A 16,716-nucleotide genomic window follows, 5' to 3' on the forward strand; every position below is an offset into this window, starting at 1 on the left:
GCCTCGACTGAACCAGATATTCCATCGCAGCACAATTGTAATGTCTTCATAAATTTCTTTACTGATAAAAAAGAAATCATCAGAAATAAAATTGGAATTATGCAATCAACTGTCTCAGTCAAGAGCATCTTCAATCCTTCGCCATCATAGGTCACGAGGAGCTAAAAAAACGTATTAAAAAAAATTAAAGCCACAACATATATTAGATTCAATACCAAAAAAGATATATTCCCTGTAATCTCAGAACCTCTTCTTAATATCATTAATTCTTCGCTATGCTTAGGACATGTCCCAAGAAACTTTAAAATGGCAGTTATCAAATTGCTTATTAAGAAACCACAACTTGATCCTGGAGATTTGGCTAATTACAGACCGAATTCAACTGTCACATTTATGTCGAAAATATTAGAAAAGGTAGTGTGCTCCCAACTATGTTCATTTCTACAGAGAAATAGTATATATGAAGTATTTCAGTCAGGATTTAAGCCCCATAACAGTACTTATCAGAGTTACAAATGACATGTTAAAAATGAGCTCTTATCTGATCGTGGCTTAATTTCTCTTCTAGAGCTTTTACATCTTAGTGCTGCCTTCGAACCATAGATCACAATATTCTCTTGAATAGGCCATAATATGTTGGCATTAGAGGACTTGCATTAGCATGGTTTAGGTCCTATTTATCAGAGTGCTACCACTTTGTATGTGTAAACGAAGAATTGTCTAATCAAACAAAAGTTAATAAAGTTGATTGACTTTAGATTTCTTCTAAACCTGATGAAATTTCACAATTCTCCAAATAGCAGTGTGTATCATTGAAATTTTGGATGGCCAGAAATGTCCTTACTCAATTCCAACAAAACCAAAAGCCTTTAAAAATAAACTGCTAGAATATAATTTGACTCTCGATGGATGTACTGTTACATCATCTTCTAAAGTGAAGAATTAGATGTTATATTTAATACCAATCTGTCCTTTGAAAATCAAAGTATCAATGTTTGTAGAACAGCATTGTTCCACCCTCAGAAATATTGCTAAATTACGACACATGCTCTCTGTTGCTGATGCTGAAAAACTAATTCATGCGTTCATGACCTCAAGACTAGATTATTGTAATGCATTACTGGGAGGATGTCCAGCAAGATCAATAAATAAACTTCAATTGCTTCAAAATGCAGCAGCCAGAATGCTAACAAGAACCAATAAATATGATCATATTAGCCCCATTTTATCATCGTTACATTGGCTACCTGTTAAATTTAATATTAATTTTAAAATTCAGTTAACTACACACAAAGCTTTGAATGGCCTAGATCTGCAGTACTTGAATCACAAAATTCTGGCCTGTTAATAGAATATCAAAATCCACAAAATGAGGTAGATCCCTTTCCTATTTGGTTCCAAAACTATGGAATATTCCCTCTAACTCTGTTCGGGACACAGACACACTCACTCAGTTGAAGTCTAGACTAAAGACTCATCTATTTGGCCAGGCATACACCTAATTTATCCATCAACTCACAATAAGGCTGCTTTAATTAGGTCTGCCAGAACCAGAAACATTTCTCAGCAAAACTCTGCAATAACTTGAATGGCATCTATGCTAATATTGTTCTATTTGTTTCCCTGTCTCAACCTCAGGATTCATACCAGAGCCGGCCAGATCCAGCTCCGTTCCTGCTTTGTGTCGGACTCCACAGCTACGTGTCGCTGAGTGATGACGACAAACTACACAATGATGACTAAGACATTATAGATATTACATTTTCATTTTCTGTACAGCAGCTGTAAAACAATGTGTGTAGAGAAAAGCCCTATGGAAATAAAAATGAATTGACTTGACATTCACACGGGTTGTATCGACCCACAGTACAGAGCAGAGATATTTTTCTACAAATCTTCGTTTGTGTTCTGCAGAAGAAAGAAAATCATACACATCTGGGATGGCATGATGGTTAGTAAATGATGAGAAAATTTAAATTTTTATGTGAACTATACCTTTAAAAGTTGTAATACTTTATGTGGCTTTGTAAATGATTTGAGGAATATCCTTATGCATATTACTTCCAATGTAAAGCAACATACTTTAAGGCAAGGGAATACTGGGAAGGTTTCATGCTAATCATATAATGCTGAAAATATGATCATGTCAATGATTAATTTACAAACTGAACACTAGTGGTAAGGTTACAGCTGCTTATCCGATGTGCTGACATCAGTGTCTGGGGTCTGTCAGTGATGAAAACTGATCAAACACTTCCAGTTGACAGTGGTCAAATGTGATGACAGGTGGAATATTGTACATGTTGGCCCAGTGTGTCCTGTATGGTTTCTTCAGATTAATAATCAAGACATCTTTAATTGACCAGGAAGTGGTCTGTCAGATGCTGGACTGTCTGACAACATCAAGAGGGGGTTCAGCAAAAAAACGGCAGCTGACAGCAGGAAGTGCCTGCCAATGTCTGTCAAAGGAGTATTAGGACCCTGCTGCTGGCAGTTGCCAATAATTAGCATCCAAACAGTGACAGCAGCCAATCGCTAAATATCCATAGTAACAACTAGACTAGTCAGTGTTAGCGGTTGAGTTTGTTTTTATAAAATAATGAAAACATATTTCGTTCATCATATTTATAAGACCACCCTTTGTAAGCACTGTCATTTTTATTACAAGACTTGTATTCTGAATAAGATAATCTGAAATTAAAATGCACTACACAATGTAGAACTTGAAATGTTTGCATCCAGCAATAAAATATTGTAAGGTTAAATACAAGTATATTGACAACTAAATGCAGTCATCCTTCATTTAGACAGCATGTTTCGTAGGCTATGATATAAACCATATAACAAGAATTACAAAGCATTTCTGCCCAATATTAATGTATGTTATGGTCATATGGTGATGAAAGGCAAATGTCAAGAAAATGTTTTTAATAATTAAAAACAATGTTTTTGATTTAGGTTTAGTTCACTGTATACTTATGCTTAATTTTACTGCTTCCAAAAGGTAAAAAGCAGTAGTATTTTGTCCATTTTAAATTATTACCAAAATAATGGGTCTCTATCTGTCTTGTTAAAAGATGTTGTTGGCTCAACTTCTATATATCTTTTATATAAATGCTACATATGCTCAGATTCAGGGAAAATGAAGACTGTTTTATAATCCAGTGTAAATACTTCAGTGTTGGTGTATCATTTGGCTTTGTAGGGCAGTCTGGTAAAATTATTGGTTTGTTTAATGTTCATTTTTATTCTGTTGATTGTCTAGTATTACTGTTGAAATTATTTGGGCATTTGTGTTGTATTGAAAGCTACACAAAGTGGCATACGCATAAAATATTTGTCAACATCATGAACTATGCAGACAGAAAGTCAGCCTAACCTTAAATTACACCACATTTAAAATTGAAACCTTACACTACGTAGTGGTCGACCAACATATTACGAGGACAATACATTATTCCGTTTGCCCGATTTTTCTTGAGGCTGCCGAAAATCAGTTGCTTGCATGTGAAGTGACTGAGACATGTACACGACAAGTCACGGTTCGTTTTGTTGTTACGTGCCATCCTAATACTACAGTAATAGGCTGGTATGCAACACAGTCTTATATCGCATATCAGAGCAGGGGCAGACACGGATTTAGCTCAAAGTTACGGGCAAACTCTGTTGCATTATGTGCATAATGAGGTGCCAGTGTTTTCTGTCTGTACCTGATCCATTCTCTCCATATGCCAGATGAGGTGGCACCGTGACCCTTCTCCTCTCGCCCACACACACACCCTGCAGGGCTTTATCCATGCCAGCAATCACATAACCCATGCCAATTAAAGTGTTGTAAGTACTGTTCCGAGAATAACTGTGAGAATAATAATAAAAAAAAACAATCAATGTAAAAATCAATCAAACTTAGGTAATGTGTACTAGTAATATGTCTTTAAACAACTTTAACTTGGATTGTTTGGTCAATGTTAACACTTTTAATGATTTTAAAGTTTGTACAATTATGACAAAAAACATAATTATTATTTCCTGTATTATTTTAATCTCAATTACTAAATTTGATTAATGAAATTTATATTAAAATACTGCATACAATATTAGGCCACATCCACATGAATACATTTTAGTTTGAAACATATTAAATTTCATTGTATTTTCACCTCTCATCCACACTAGAACAGCGTTTTCCTCTACAAAAACGAAGCGTTTACAAAACGCTCTCCATTATCGGATACTTTGGAAAATGATGATGTTTGGATTTGTGTGGATATGGCCTTAGGCTACACTTTTAACAATCTAAAAAGTGTGTTCATGTGAGGCATAAAACATGCATCAGACTGACAGTGCTAAACTCGCTCTTTAGGACTGTTGCCCCACAGATTTCTACAGAATTGGGACACAAATCATTCAAAAATGTCTACACATTCCCTGCCCCGTGTGTTTTCATTTATTAAATTTTTTAGCTAAATTGAGTTTTAGCAGCAATAAAGTCTGCATACACAATGCCAAAAAACAAACAAACAAAAAAAGGCAGATTTTTTCTGAGCATTTACTAATCTTAACACTCTGATTCATCATCACTGCATTCATGCAAACAACAGACATGTCTCTTAATGGTTACAATGCTCAACACGGCAAAAAACTTGATGTAAATATAAAATGTAGATGGAAAAATCCTTCATCAACCAATTAACAACATGTTATTTCATCAAAACAAATACACTACCAGTCAAAAGTTTGAACACACTTATTTCTCATGATCGTATACTTGAATTCTTAAAACTAGTTTTGTTGACAAATATAAATATTAATTACTTTACAAAACTAACATTTAAGATGCTGGTATATAAAATAGTTCTGACTTATGGTCACATTATTCCCGTTCTTCCATTTCTGTTATTGAAACATTTTGACGACTTTCCAAAAATTTGGAAATAATAAATAATTAGTAGGTGTGTCACGTGACGCCATGCGAGGAGCAGATGTTTAAACGCTGAGCTCTGCGCACTTTGCTAGTTTTTTAATTATTTTTATGTCATAAACCAGTGAGATTTGATACACCCTGCTACATATCTGTTCTTTGAAGTCAACATGGCAAATAATTAAAAATCCGGAGGCTCTGGAGATACTAAAAGACACTTACATGCTCAAGCTGATACCTCTGACAGGGCCACATATCAGGGACTCTGTTTGAACGGTGTGGCAGGAGAAATTCAACGTCAACTGTCCAAAATTTCTGTGATGCTGACGAAAGTTGTTGCTGACTTAAAGGATCTTGCTGTAATATGTCGATTGATTACTGAGTTGGTTACAAGAATCAGGGATGTCGAGAGACAGATCGATTATCTGGAGTCATCGGAGAGGTAATTATCTGCTAATCCACTAGCGACCAAGATAAACTTGGAATGCGTTTGGGAAAAACTGGAGGATTTGGAGAATTGTTATCTGTGAAACAACGGCCGAAATGTTGGAATTCCTGAGCATGTAGGCAGGTATGGTGAAATTCCTAGGCGAGCTCTTCCTGAGTCTGCTCGACATAACAAGCCATAAACTGGAAATCAGGCAAGCTCACAAAGTCTCGCAGCCGGATCGCAGATCGGCTGAGGGAGACAGGCCCCGATCAATTCTGGCCAAATTTCTGAGATCCGATAAAGATCTTGTGTTGAGCGAGGCGAGGTGTAAAGCAAGGCTTTCTTTGAAGAATCACAGCATTTTCTTGCTCCCAGACTTTGCAAATTCAACAAGAGAGAAACGTGATCGATTCAAGGAATGCAAGAAACTCTTACATCAATGGAAGGTCGCTTTTTCACTGATGTTTCCGGCTAAACTGAGAATAGATGAGAATAGATAAGGTTGGCCACAAAATATTGACATGCCCACAGCAAGCACTGTCTTTCATAGAGATAATGGGGTGAGCAAACCTTTTGGTGATTTTCATATGGCCCCCAAGTGAGCTTGACTTGCTGAGCATACACTGGACTGAGGAAACTGGGCGCCATTTTTTGTTTCTTTTTGTGTTGGTTCCGCCTACCGGCTGGAGTGGAATAACACTCCTTCAAGAAACTTTTGCATCGACGAAGGATCGCTTTTACATTGAAGTTCCCGTACAAATTTAGAATAGCTACTGAGGATGGCTGCAAAATATTTACATGCCCACAACAAGCAAGTTGTGGATGAATCTGCTTGTTCTTTTTGCTTATGCCTCCTATTGGCTGGAGTTTGTTTTGTGGAGTATTTTATGCAGGACATTGGAAGGATTAAGCCATCTGCTGCACTTATGAAACAGCCGGCTCACTGAACATTCGTTTGACTGTCCGAGGAAACTGAATGGAAATTCTTTTTATTTAATTCTTTTTATTTAAAACAAATTGTGCTGGTTCTGCTAATGGCTGTAATTTGTTTTTATGGAGGAACACACCTTCAAGACTTGTGAATGAATCTACACATTCTTTGTGTTTGTAGAAAAATAAATCATATAGTTGTTGCTTTAATGTATCCCCTTTCCAAAATCCTGATTTCCAACAAATGTTAAAGGCTGAAATCAATGTTTATATAGAGACCAACTGCTTCTCAGTATCCTCTGTGGGTGTGGTTTGGGAAGCACTTAAGCTTTGCGAGTTAATTAAGGCCCTGCCTACAGGCAGGTCTACGGGGCCAGATGGCTTTGCCGCTGATTTTTTAGATCTTATGCTACAGAACTGGCATCACTATTTTTAGAAGTTTATACGGAATCATAAAAGAATGGAAAGCTTCTGCCATCCATGACACAAGCCCGGATCAGTCAGATTTTTAAAAAGGACAAAGATCCAAGTGTGTGTAAGAGTTACCGTCCAATTTCCCTGAACCAGCTAGATGTTAAAATTTTGTCAAACAATCTGGCTAACCAATTAAGTTATGACACCTCTTATACATATATATCAGGTGGGGTTTATTTGGTATACTGTTATCTGATAACATTAGGCGTTTCATCAATATCATGTGTTCAGTGGCGAATGATCAGACTCCAGTCACTGCCATCTCACTTGATGCCAAAAATGCGTTTGATATGGTCGAATGGAATTATCTTTTTAAGATTTTGGAAATATATGGTTCGGGAATACTTTTAATGAATGGATTAAGTTACTTTATAGACACCCGGTGGCGGCGGTACAAACAAATTGATTAATTTCAGATAATTTTACTCAGGATAGTATTGTTCTGTCTTGCCGTGGAACCATTAGCAGCCGCGATAAGAAAGGAGGATGATTTTCCAGGGGTGCTGGTGGCAGGTGTGGCACATAAGCTTTTGCTTTACGCAGATGAGATTTTATTTTACACAGGGACAGCTGTGTTTTTGCTATCTCTCTGATGGGTTTGTTTTGATTTTTCAGCCTAATGATGGCTTGCTTCACTGATAGTGACAGCTCTTTGGATCTCATATTGAGAGTTGACAGCAACAGATTCCAAATGCAAATAGCACACTTGAAATGAACTCTGGACCTTTTATCTGCTTCTTGTAAATTCTGATAATGAGGGTAATAATAACACACACCTGGCCATGGAACAGCTGAGCAGCCAATTGTCCCATTACTTTTGGTCTCTTAAAAAGTGGGAGGCACATATACAAACTGTAGTAATTCCTACACCGTTCACCTGATTTGGATGTAAATACCCTCAAATTAAAGCTGAAAGTCTGCAGTTAAAGCACATCTTGTTCGTTTCATCTAAAATCCATTGTGGTGGTGTATAGAGCCAAAAAGATTAGAATTGTGTCGATGTCCCAATATTTATGGACCTGACTGTATATACACATACATATATATACACACACACACACACACAGCTGTGGCTCAGGTGGCAGAGCAGGTTATCCACTAATCGCAGGGTTGGCAGTCGATTCTTGGCCCACATGACTCCACATGCTGAAATGTCCTTATTTCAAGCAATTTGGTAGCATAGCGAAGTCCTTTATTTAGAATGGTAAACGTTGCAGATGGGCAAGACACTGAACCCCAAGTTGCTCCCAATGGCACCTTCCCTAGCGCCTTGCATGGCAGCTCTGCCATCATTGGTGTGTGAATGAGATGTAAAGCGTTTTGAATACCGCTAAGGCTAAAAAGGGGCTATATAATTGTAGACCATTTACCATTTACTATTTATTATTCGTCTCTGACCCCATTAGATCTATGCCTTGTCTCCACAGGATTATTAGTTTCTTCTCTTAAGTCAATTTATCTAAATCTGAAGCTTTGGCTCTGCTTTTCAGCCGGGCACCTTCCAGTGGCCCAAACAGGGTATTAAGTATTTGGGCATTTTAAAATCATTCCCAGCTAATTTGTGTGATTTAGTTCATTTTGACTGTTTAATAAAAAGGTTTGAGTGATGTGGGCAGGTGGGCTTCATCGCATTATAAATGATTGGGAAGGTTATTATTATAAAAAAAAATGAATTGTGTTCCAAAATTCAACTACCTGCTACAATCTCTCCCTGTAGATGTCCCCCTCTCTTATTTCAAGCAATTTGATAGCAGAGCGAAGTTCTTTAGTTAGAAAGGTAAACGTCTCAGATTATATTTCAACAAGTTACATATGTCTACCCAAGATTTTGTTTTATTATCATGCATTCGGTCTCAGACATTTGGCTCATTGGTCGCTTCCATCTGAGAGAGCCCCTCCCTGGTTTCCTATTGAACGGGAAGTCCTAGTCCCTATTTCGCCATTGCAAAGCCTTTCTATCAAACTAACCGGAAAAGTTAAGTCACACCTGGTTATCTCGCATTTCTAATTTTAATTCAGACGTTTATTTAAATGTTGCCTCAAGCATATTACATATAACCAAAATTACATATTAATAAGTCCCCTTTCTGTTGGTCAGACTGGATTGTGAGGGAGAGTTACTACACACAGTGACCTATATGAGAGTGGAGTGTTGAGATCTTTTGAGAATTTGGTTCAACATTTTGGGATTCCCAGATCTCAGTTCTATAGGTATTTACAGCTGCGCCACCTGCGCTGTATTGTTTTTGGGAGTAGCACACTCCCCCCTAAAGCGGCAGATACTTTGGGAGAGTTTACTGCTTTTGGAAAAGATCATGAGGCATCAGTGTACTACTCCCTGCTAATTCAGAGTTTGAGGGACGGAGCTTTAACTTCTATCAAGAGATTATGGGAGAAAGATTTGAACTTGGATTTGGAGGAAGGAGTGTGGACAAGGATTCTAAAAAATTTTAAGATTGCATCTAGAGAAGAAAGGGTGCACATTATGCAATTCAAAATTATACATAGATTTTATTGGACCCCCTCTAGATTTTATAGGCTTGGTCTTAAAGACACACCCACACCTGCTGGTGAATCTGAAGTTGGAGACACAACCATGTCTTTTGGGGGTGTGTTAAGATCCAAGATTTTCGGTTGAAGGTTCAGAGTTATTTGTGTGATGTTTTGGGCACTTATATTCTATTTTGCCTCAGATTTTGTATTTTGTGCAATGAGGCGGTCATAATTTGGGGGACAAATATATAAAAAATTGGGTTCTGACTAGTATTATGATTGAGACAAATTATTTTAAGGGGTTGGAAGCCAGACAGAGTGCCATAATTTCCGGAGTGGTGTGAGAAGTGGAGAGTGGCAGCTTTTGAGGAGGTGGCAGGTAGAAGGCTGGGGTTTGGGGACTTGATTATTAGAAAGGGGTAGGTATTTGGAAGTTTTGGGGTACTCTCGGGGAAGGGCTAGGGAGAGAGAAGTTTCATTTATTTATGGCTGTTTATTATATATTTTATTTATTTTTATTAATTTTCCAGTTTTGGTATTATTATATGTGACCACGGGGTGTACATTGGGGGTTAGGGTGGGGCTGGTGTTTGGGGAGGGATATTAGTGGGGGTTAAAAGTTAAATGTTGATTCGGTGTGTATGTGTTTTTCTGTTTTATTTGAATCAATAAAAAATGTTAATTACCAAAAAACTGAAAAGTACAATTTTTTATTTTTTTTAATTAGTAGGTGTGTCCAAATTTTTCACTGGTAGTTGACCTCTTTTGTAGATGATTGACTGACCTGGAATCAAAGACAGTCCCATCCTGAAATGTTCCATTATAATGGTAACGGATGAAATCTCCCACCTCTGCTCTTCTCCTGCATGACTGAGGAATCTCTTGAACCTCCACCATCACATTATCATTCACATTAAACACATCCACCAGTAATACATCATATATTAATGTTGCATATGGAGGGATCGTTGTACCTGAAAAGGAATTTCCTTCAGCTTATGCTTTAAAACAATCAGGAATATCATATATATATATATATATATATATAATACTGCAAAACAGGATGTAAAAATGATCATAAAAGTTTGATATAGAGCATGCAAGCACTGTAAAGCATCATACCATATCCTTTGTTGTCATAGGCCAGGAATGGTGGTATAATAATTGATCGCCTCTCTCCAACACACATTCCCAGAATGCCCTCCTCGATGCCTTTGATGAGACTGCCATGACCCAAATATGTGTCATATGTTGAGTTCTTAAAATGGCTGTGAAAATAAATTATCCTGATATTTCAAGATTTAAAAACACAGAGAAATAACCAACAATATTAATAATTGTACAACCCCAATTCTGGAAAAGTTGGGACAGTATGGAAAATGTTGAAAACAAAAAAGGGTGAAATGTTCACCCTGTGCTACATTAAAAGAACTACAACAAAACATTATTTGATGTTTTGCCTTGTAAGTTTTATTAATTTAATACATAATTTTAAAATATACACTAATTTCATATCAGATAATTGCAATAAAGATATGCACAAATTTTGGAGCAACACGCTACCATCCAGACGTCATCTTTTACAAGGACGTCCCTGCATTTTCCAGCTAGACAATGGCAGACCACATACTGCTTGGTTTACAAGTGCATGACTGTTTAAGCAGAGTGTGCAAGTGCTCGATTGGCCTTCCAGTAGTACTCACCTGTCTCCAATTGAGAATGTGTGGCACATTATTAAGGGCAAAATACAATGGTGAAGCCCCCATACCATTGCACATCTGAAGACCTGCATAATGGATGAATGGGGAAACATTTTGCTATGACACAAACTTGTGTCTTCAGTTCCCAAACACTTTATAAGTGCTATTAAAAGAAATGGTGATGTTACACAGTAATAAACATTTGACTGTCCAAAATTCCAATCATCTGATTTGAAATTATTCTTATATATATATATATATATATATATATATATATATATATATATACACACACACACATACACACACACAGTCAGGTCCATAAATATTGGGACATCGACACAATTCTAATCTTTTTGGCTCTATACACCACCACAATGGATTTGAAATGAAACGAACAAGATGTGCTTTAACTGCAGACTTTCAGCTTTAATTTGAGGGTATTTACATCCAAATCAGGTGAACGGTGTAGGAATTACAATAGTTTGTATATGTGCCTCCCACTTTTTAAGGGACCAAAAGTAATGGGACAGATTAACAATCATAAATCAAACTTTCACTTTGTAATACTTGGTTGCAAATCCTTTGCAGTCAATTACATCCTGAAGTCTGGAACGCATAGACATCACCAGACGCTGGGTTTCATCCCTGGTGATGCTCTGCCAGGCCTCTACTGCAACTGTCTTCAGTTCCTGCTTGTTCTTGGGGCATTTTTCCTTCAGTTTTGTCTTCAGCAAGTGAAATGCATGCTCAATCGGATTCAGGTCAGGTGATTGACTTGGTCATTGCATAACATTCCACTTCTTTCCCTTAAAAAACTCTTTGGTTGCTTTCGCAGTATGCTTCGTGTCATTGTCCATCTGTACTGTGAAGTGCCGTCCAATGCGTTCTGAAGCATTTGGCTGAATAAGAGCAGATAATATTGCCCGAAACACTTCAGAATTCATTCTGCTGCTTTTGTCAGCAGTCACATCATCAATAAATACAAGAGAACCAGTTCCACTGGCAGCCATACATGCCCACGCCATGACACTACCACCACCATGCTTCACTGATGAGGTGGTATGCTTTGGATCATGAGCAGTTCCTTTCCTTCTCCATACTCTTCTCTTCCCATCACTCTGGTACAAGTCTCATCTGTCCATAGGATGTTGTTCCAGAACTGTGAAGGCTTTTTTAGATGTTGTTTGGCAAACTCTAATCTGGCCTTCCTGTTTTTGAGGCTCACCAATGGTTTACATCTTGTGGTGAACCCTCTGTATTCACTCTGGTGAAGTCTTCTCTTGATTGTTGACTTTAACACACATACACCTACCTCCTGGAGAGTGTTCTTGTTCTGGCCAACTGTTGTGAAGAGTGTTTTCTTCACCAGGGAAAGAATTCTTCGGTCATCCACCACAGTTGTTTTCCGTGGTCTTTTGGTGTTGCTGAGATCACCGGTGCGTTCTTTCTTTTTAAGAATGTTCCAAACAGTTGATTTGGCCACACCTAATGTTTTTGCTATCTCTCTGATGGGTTTGTTTTGATTTTTCAGCCTAATGATGGCTTGCTTCACTGATAGTGACAGCTCTTTGGATCTCATATTGAGAGTTGACAGCAACAGATTCCAAATGCAAATAGCACACTTGAAATGAACTCTGGACCTTTTATCTGCTTCTTGTAAATTCTGATAATGAGGGTAATAATAACACACACCTGGCCATGGAACAGCTGAGCAGCCAATTGTCCCATTACTTTTGGTCTCTTAAAAAGTCTTAAATGACATAGTGGAGTCCTTAGATGATAAGAAACATTGTGCATGTCTTTTTATCGACTTATCAAAGGCCTTTGACACTGTGGATTATGATGTGTTACTAAAAAGACTTCGATCAGTGGGACTATCGGAAACTGTTATTTCATGGTTTAGTTCTTATTTAAAGGGAAGAACCCAATGTGTTCAGGTGGAAGGTTTTCAGTCAGATCCATTGGAGGTCGTTAAGGGAGTCCCTCAAGGATCTGTGCTTGGCCCGTTATTATTTAGCATATATATAAATTGTTTGGATTTTAATATTGAAAATACAAGGTTTCACTTTTATGCAGACGATACAATTATATATTGTTCAGATTCATCTAAGCAACAATCTGTGGCTTTCTTACAGTCTGCTTTCGATATGATACAAAATAGGTTTTGTGCATTAAAGCTGGTCTTAAATGAGAAAAAAACTAAATGTATGTTATTTTCAAACTCCAAAATCTCTACTGAGAATTCAATCTCTCTTTTGACTTTTCAGGGTAATCTGATTACATCAGTATCGGAGTACAAATACCTTGGTATCATTATCGATAACACACTACGTTTTGGGTCACATATTAAATATCTGAGGCAAAAACTTAAGAAAAAATTAGGATTCTATTTTAGAAACAAATCATGTTTCTCATTTAATGTGAGAAAGAAACTAGTGTCTGCTACCTTTTTACCAGTTCTTGATTATGGGGATGTAGTATATCAGCACGCCCCCTCTTACCTTCTTGTCTCTCTGGATGCTCTGTACCATGGTGCTTTGAGATTTATAACTGACTGCAGATTTTCGACACACCATTGTGACCTATATAAAATGGTTGGCTGGTCGTCGCTGAGTATTAGAAGGAAAAAGCACTGGTACCAATTGATTTACAAAGCTATATTGGGTTATTTACCCTCTTATCTTTGTTGTCTTATTAAACAGAAGTCACCTGGTAATTACTCATTACGTTCTAAATCGACCTACAATTTGTGTGTGCCTTTTGCCAGAACTAAGATGGGTAAAACCTCTTTTAAATATGCCGCAGCATCGGATTGGAATCTTCTCCAGACTGAGATGAAGTTAAAAGATGTAGTATCTTGTAGTCAATTTAAATATTTATTAGATAATCATCTGAGTAAATTAAGTGTGTGTAAATGTTTTTAACCAGATGCATTTTTTTTTTTTTTTTTTTTTTTTATTTACGTAATGAGATCTGATTATGTTTGTGTGTTGTAACTTTGATGTAAAATGTCTGTGTAAACTAAGCTGCTTATCTTGGCCAGGACACTCCCGAAAAAGAGATTATAATCTCAGTGAGTTTTCTTTCCTGGTAAAATAAAGGTTATAAGTGGGAGGCACATATACAAACTGTTGTAATTCCTACACCGTTCACCTGATTTGGATGTAAATACCCTCAAATTAAAGCTGAAAGTCTGCAGTTAAAGCACATCTTGTTCGTTTCATCTAAAATCCATTGTGGTGGTGTATAGAGCCAAAAAGATTAGAATTGTGTCGATGTCCCAATATTTATGGACCAGACTGTATATACACATACATATATATACACACACACACACACACAAATTACATAGTACAAATTATAATAAAAAAACATGAATTAAATTGTTCTTATACTGTACTATTATTATCAGATATAATAATAACTATTATTATTTTCAACGAATATTCCAAAGCTCAGATGGACGGCTTTAAGTTGGTTCACCTGGAGTCAAATAAGGTTCCCACTAGCAGTGTTCCATTGTAATGGTATCGAACAAAGTCAGTGGGAGTCACTGTCCGCTTGCACTTCTGTGGTCTGTGGAGGGTTCGTGTTTGAACTTTGTCTTCTTTATTCCACAAATCCAGCAATAAGACATCAAACACCAGTGTTGTGTCAGGTGGGATAACTGATCCTGGAAAACATCAGTAGTGAGTCAGGTGGAAAAAGAGAAAATAGAAAGACATCAGAATTAAGGCGGGTTAACTGAACCTAGAGAGTGGTGGAGCATCTAGCAGCTCTACCACATAGGGGAACAGTGGCTGCTGGGCCATTGGCACAACTAGTATCACTTTTTCCTTGTCTTGTCTTCCCTTACCTTGCACAATACTTAATGTAGCAAGCTGACGGGGGAAACGTATATTCGCATTTCACGGCTTATTTCTGCAAGCTAAGGTGTCCAAGGCATGGTATAGTTTGCAGGCAATCATCTGATTGAGGGTGTAGTCTCTAATCCATCATCCTGTTGCATCCTGATGCTAGAGTAAACCTGCTCTGGTGTTCGGGGTGTGCTTCACAAGTAGGAGACATGATTTGCTCCAGAGGAGAATTCGGCTCACCAGGTTCATTGTTGGGCACTTGACCGAACTCCTCTATGGTAATTGTGCCACACAGTTTGTGCACCTTTGTAGGAACCAAACACCAGACATCCACCCTACAGGGCTTCCTTGCCTGCATTGGACTTGTGCATAGTGAGAACTATGTGTCTGCCTGTCTTGTTGAGTGTCACACCTTCCGATAAACTTGGTTCTCCTCAGTAGCTAGCATGGCTTAATAATCATGTGTTATTATGAGGTGAAGGTGACTGTGTCACCAAGAGTAATAAGGGAACCTCAGGCTAAGCAAACACTGGAGAGGTCTCATTCGTAGCAAGCCTAGCAGGGTGATGGAGGTTGCAGCCGTCATTACGCCCAGCACCCTTTGGCACTGAAACAACGGAAGAGTTCTTCCCAAGCTTGAACCTTGTCAAGTGTAGGAGAATGGACAGAATACATTAGTTGGACCAGTGCCGACACGGTTACCAAGTTGAGTTTCTTTCCTAAGAAGGAAACTTACTGACTAGGCACACTGAAGTCTCAATGTTCTAGCAACAAGTCTCCTGTGCTTTCACACTTTTACTGTATCTTCGATTAAGCTATCAGTAACCAATCATTGGAGGTAACACGAATATAACTCGGCTTCTGGCAGGGAACAGCACTCAAGCCTGTCAGCCAGGGGGATGTTGCTCGCAGGTAGAAAACACTAGTGAAATATTTCAATCTTCAGTGAATGTGATCTTTAGTTTCTGGCTTGCCAGAAACAGGCAGAAACACCTGGCTAAGTGTTTACAAGGGTATGCTTTTTCTGCTGTGGCACACAAGGAGAAGAGTAGAAAGTGTGGTTGATCAGGTGCAGATTATATCAGCTAAAACTTTTGTAGTGTTCGAAAGGCATGCGATATATACACGCGTCCCTGAAAGAGGAAAATTCTGGGGATGTGACATTGGCACTGCCTTATATACACATGGTAGATGAGCATGGGCAGAGCACCATCAGCTAATCAAATTGCTGTGATGGGTTTTCAAGGTACAGCCTCCCAAGAGGAGTACCTTAGTATCAGCTTCTGATGCAGCATTAAAGTAACCTTCTTAAAAGGGATCTGCAGTATTGAGTCTGATGGGTTAACTGAACCAAGAAAAACATCAGTATAAAGTCAGATGGGAATAGTGGTGACTATGTCGGCATACCAGGCCCAGGAGGCTGGCTCCTACATGGGCAGACATGTTCTACTTTTCAGTTCCTCAAGGGAGCGAGGCACCTAATCCCCCCTTGCAATGCTAGAATCCCAGTTTGGGATTTAAACCTGGTGCTGAAGGTGCTCACAAGCCCCCCATTTGAACCAATGGAATCTGTCGAGTTGCGTGTGCTTTCTCTTAAGATTGTACTCTTGTTGGCTCTGGCCTCATTTAAACAGGTGGGTGATATGCAGGCACTACTGGTCGACAGCTCATACCTAGAGTTCGGACCAGGTCAAAGGCGAACATCAAATCAAATCACTTCATTGTCACACGACCATATACACAAGTGCAACAGTAGGTGAAAGTCTTGTGTGGAGTTCCGAGCAACATAGCAGTCATGACAGTGACGAGACATTTTTACACAACACAATTTACATATCAAATTTACACATAATTACACAACACAATAATAATATACAATGTACAGTAAACAATACACACAATATAGAA

General features: G+C 38.1%; 1 protein-coding gene across 1 annotated transcript in view; it reads right to left on the reverse strand.

The window, feature by feature from the left end:
• Window positions 1-16,716, reverse strand: part of fkbp10a (FKBP prolyl isomerase 10a) — a 58,218-nt gene that overhangs the window by 17,253 nt on the left and 24,249 nt on the right. Inside the window, exons 3-6 of the mRNA XM_052135538.1 lie at window positions 14,435-14,624; window positions 10,371-10,516; window positions 10,033-10,222; window positions 3,711-3,856 (exon numbers count right to left, since the gene is read on the reverse strand). Of these exons, the coding sequence (XP_051991498.1) occupies window positions 3,711-3,856; window positions 10,033-10,222; window positions 10,371-10,516; window positions 14,435-14,624 (672 nt within the window). The remainder of the gene's footprint in view (window positions 1-3,710; window positions 3,857-10,032; window positions 10,223-10,370; window positions 10,517-14,434; window positions 14,625-16,716) is intronic.

This window comes from Xyrauchen texanus, chromosome 10 (assembly GCF_025860055.1).
Source record: "Xyrauchen texanus isolate HMW12.3.18 chromosome 10, RBS_HiC_50CHRs, whole genome shotgun sequence".
Classification (NCBI taxonomy): Eukaryota; Metazoa; Chordata; class Actinopteri; order Cypriniformes; family Catostomidae; genus Xyrauchen; species Xyrauchen texanus.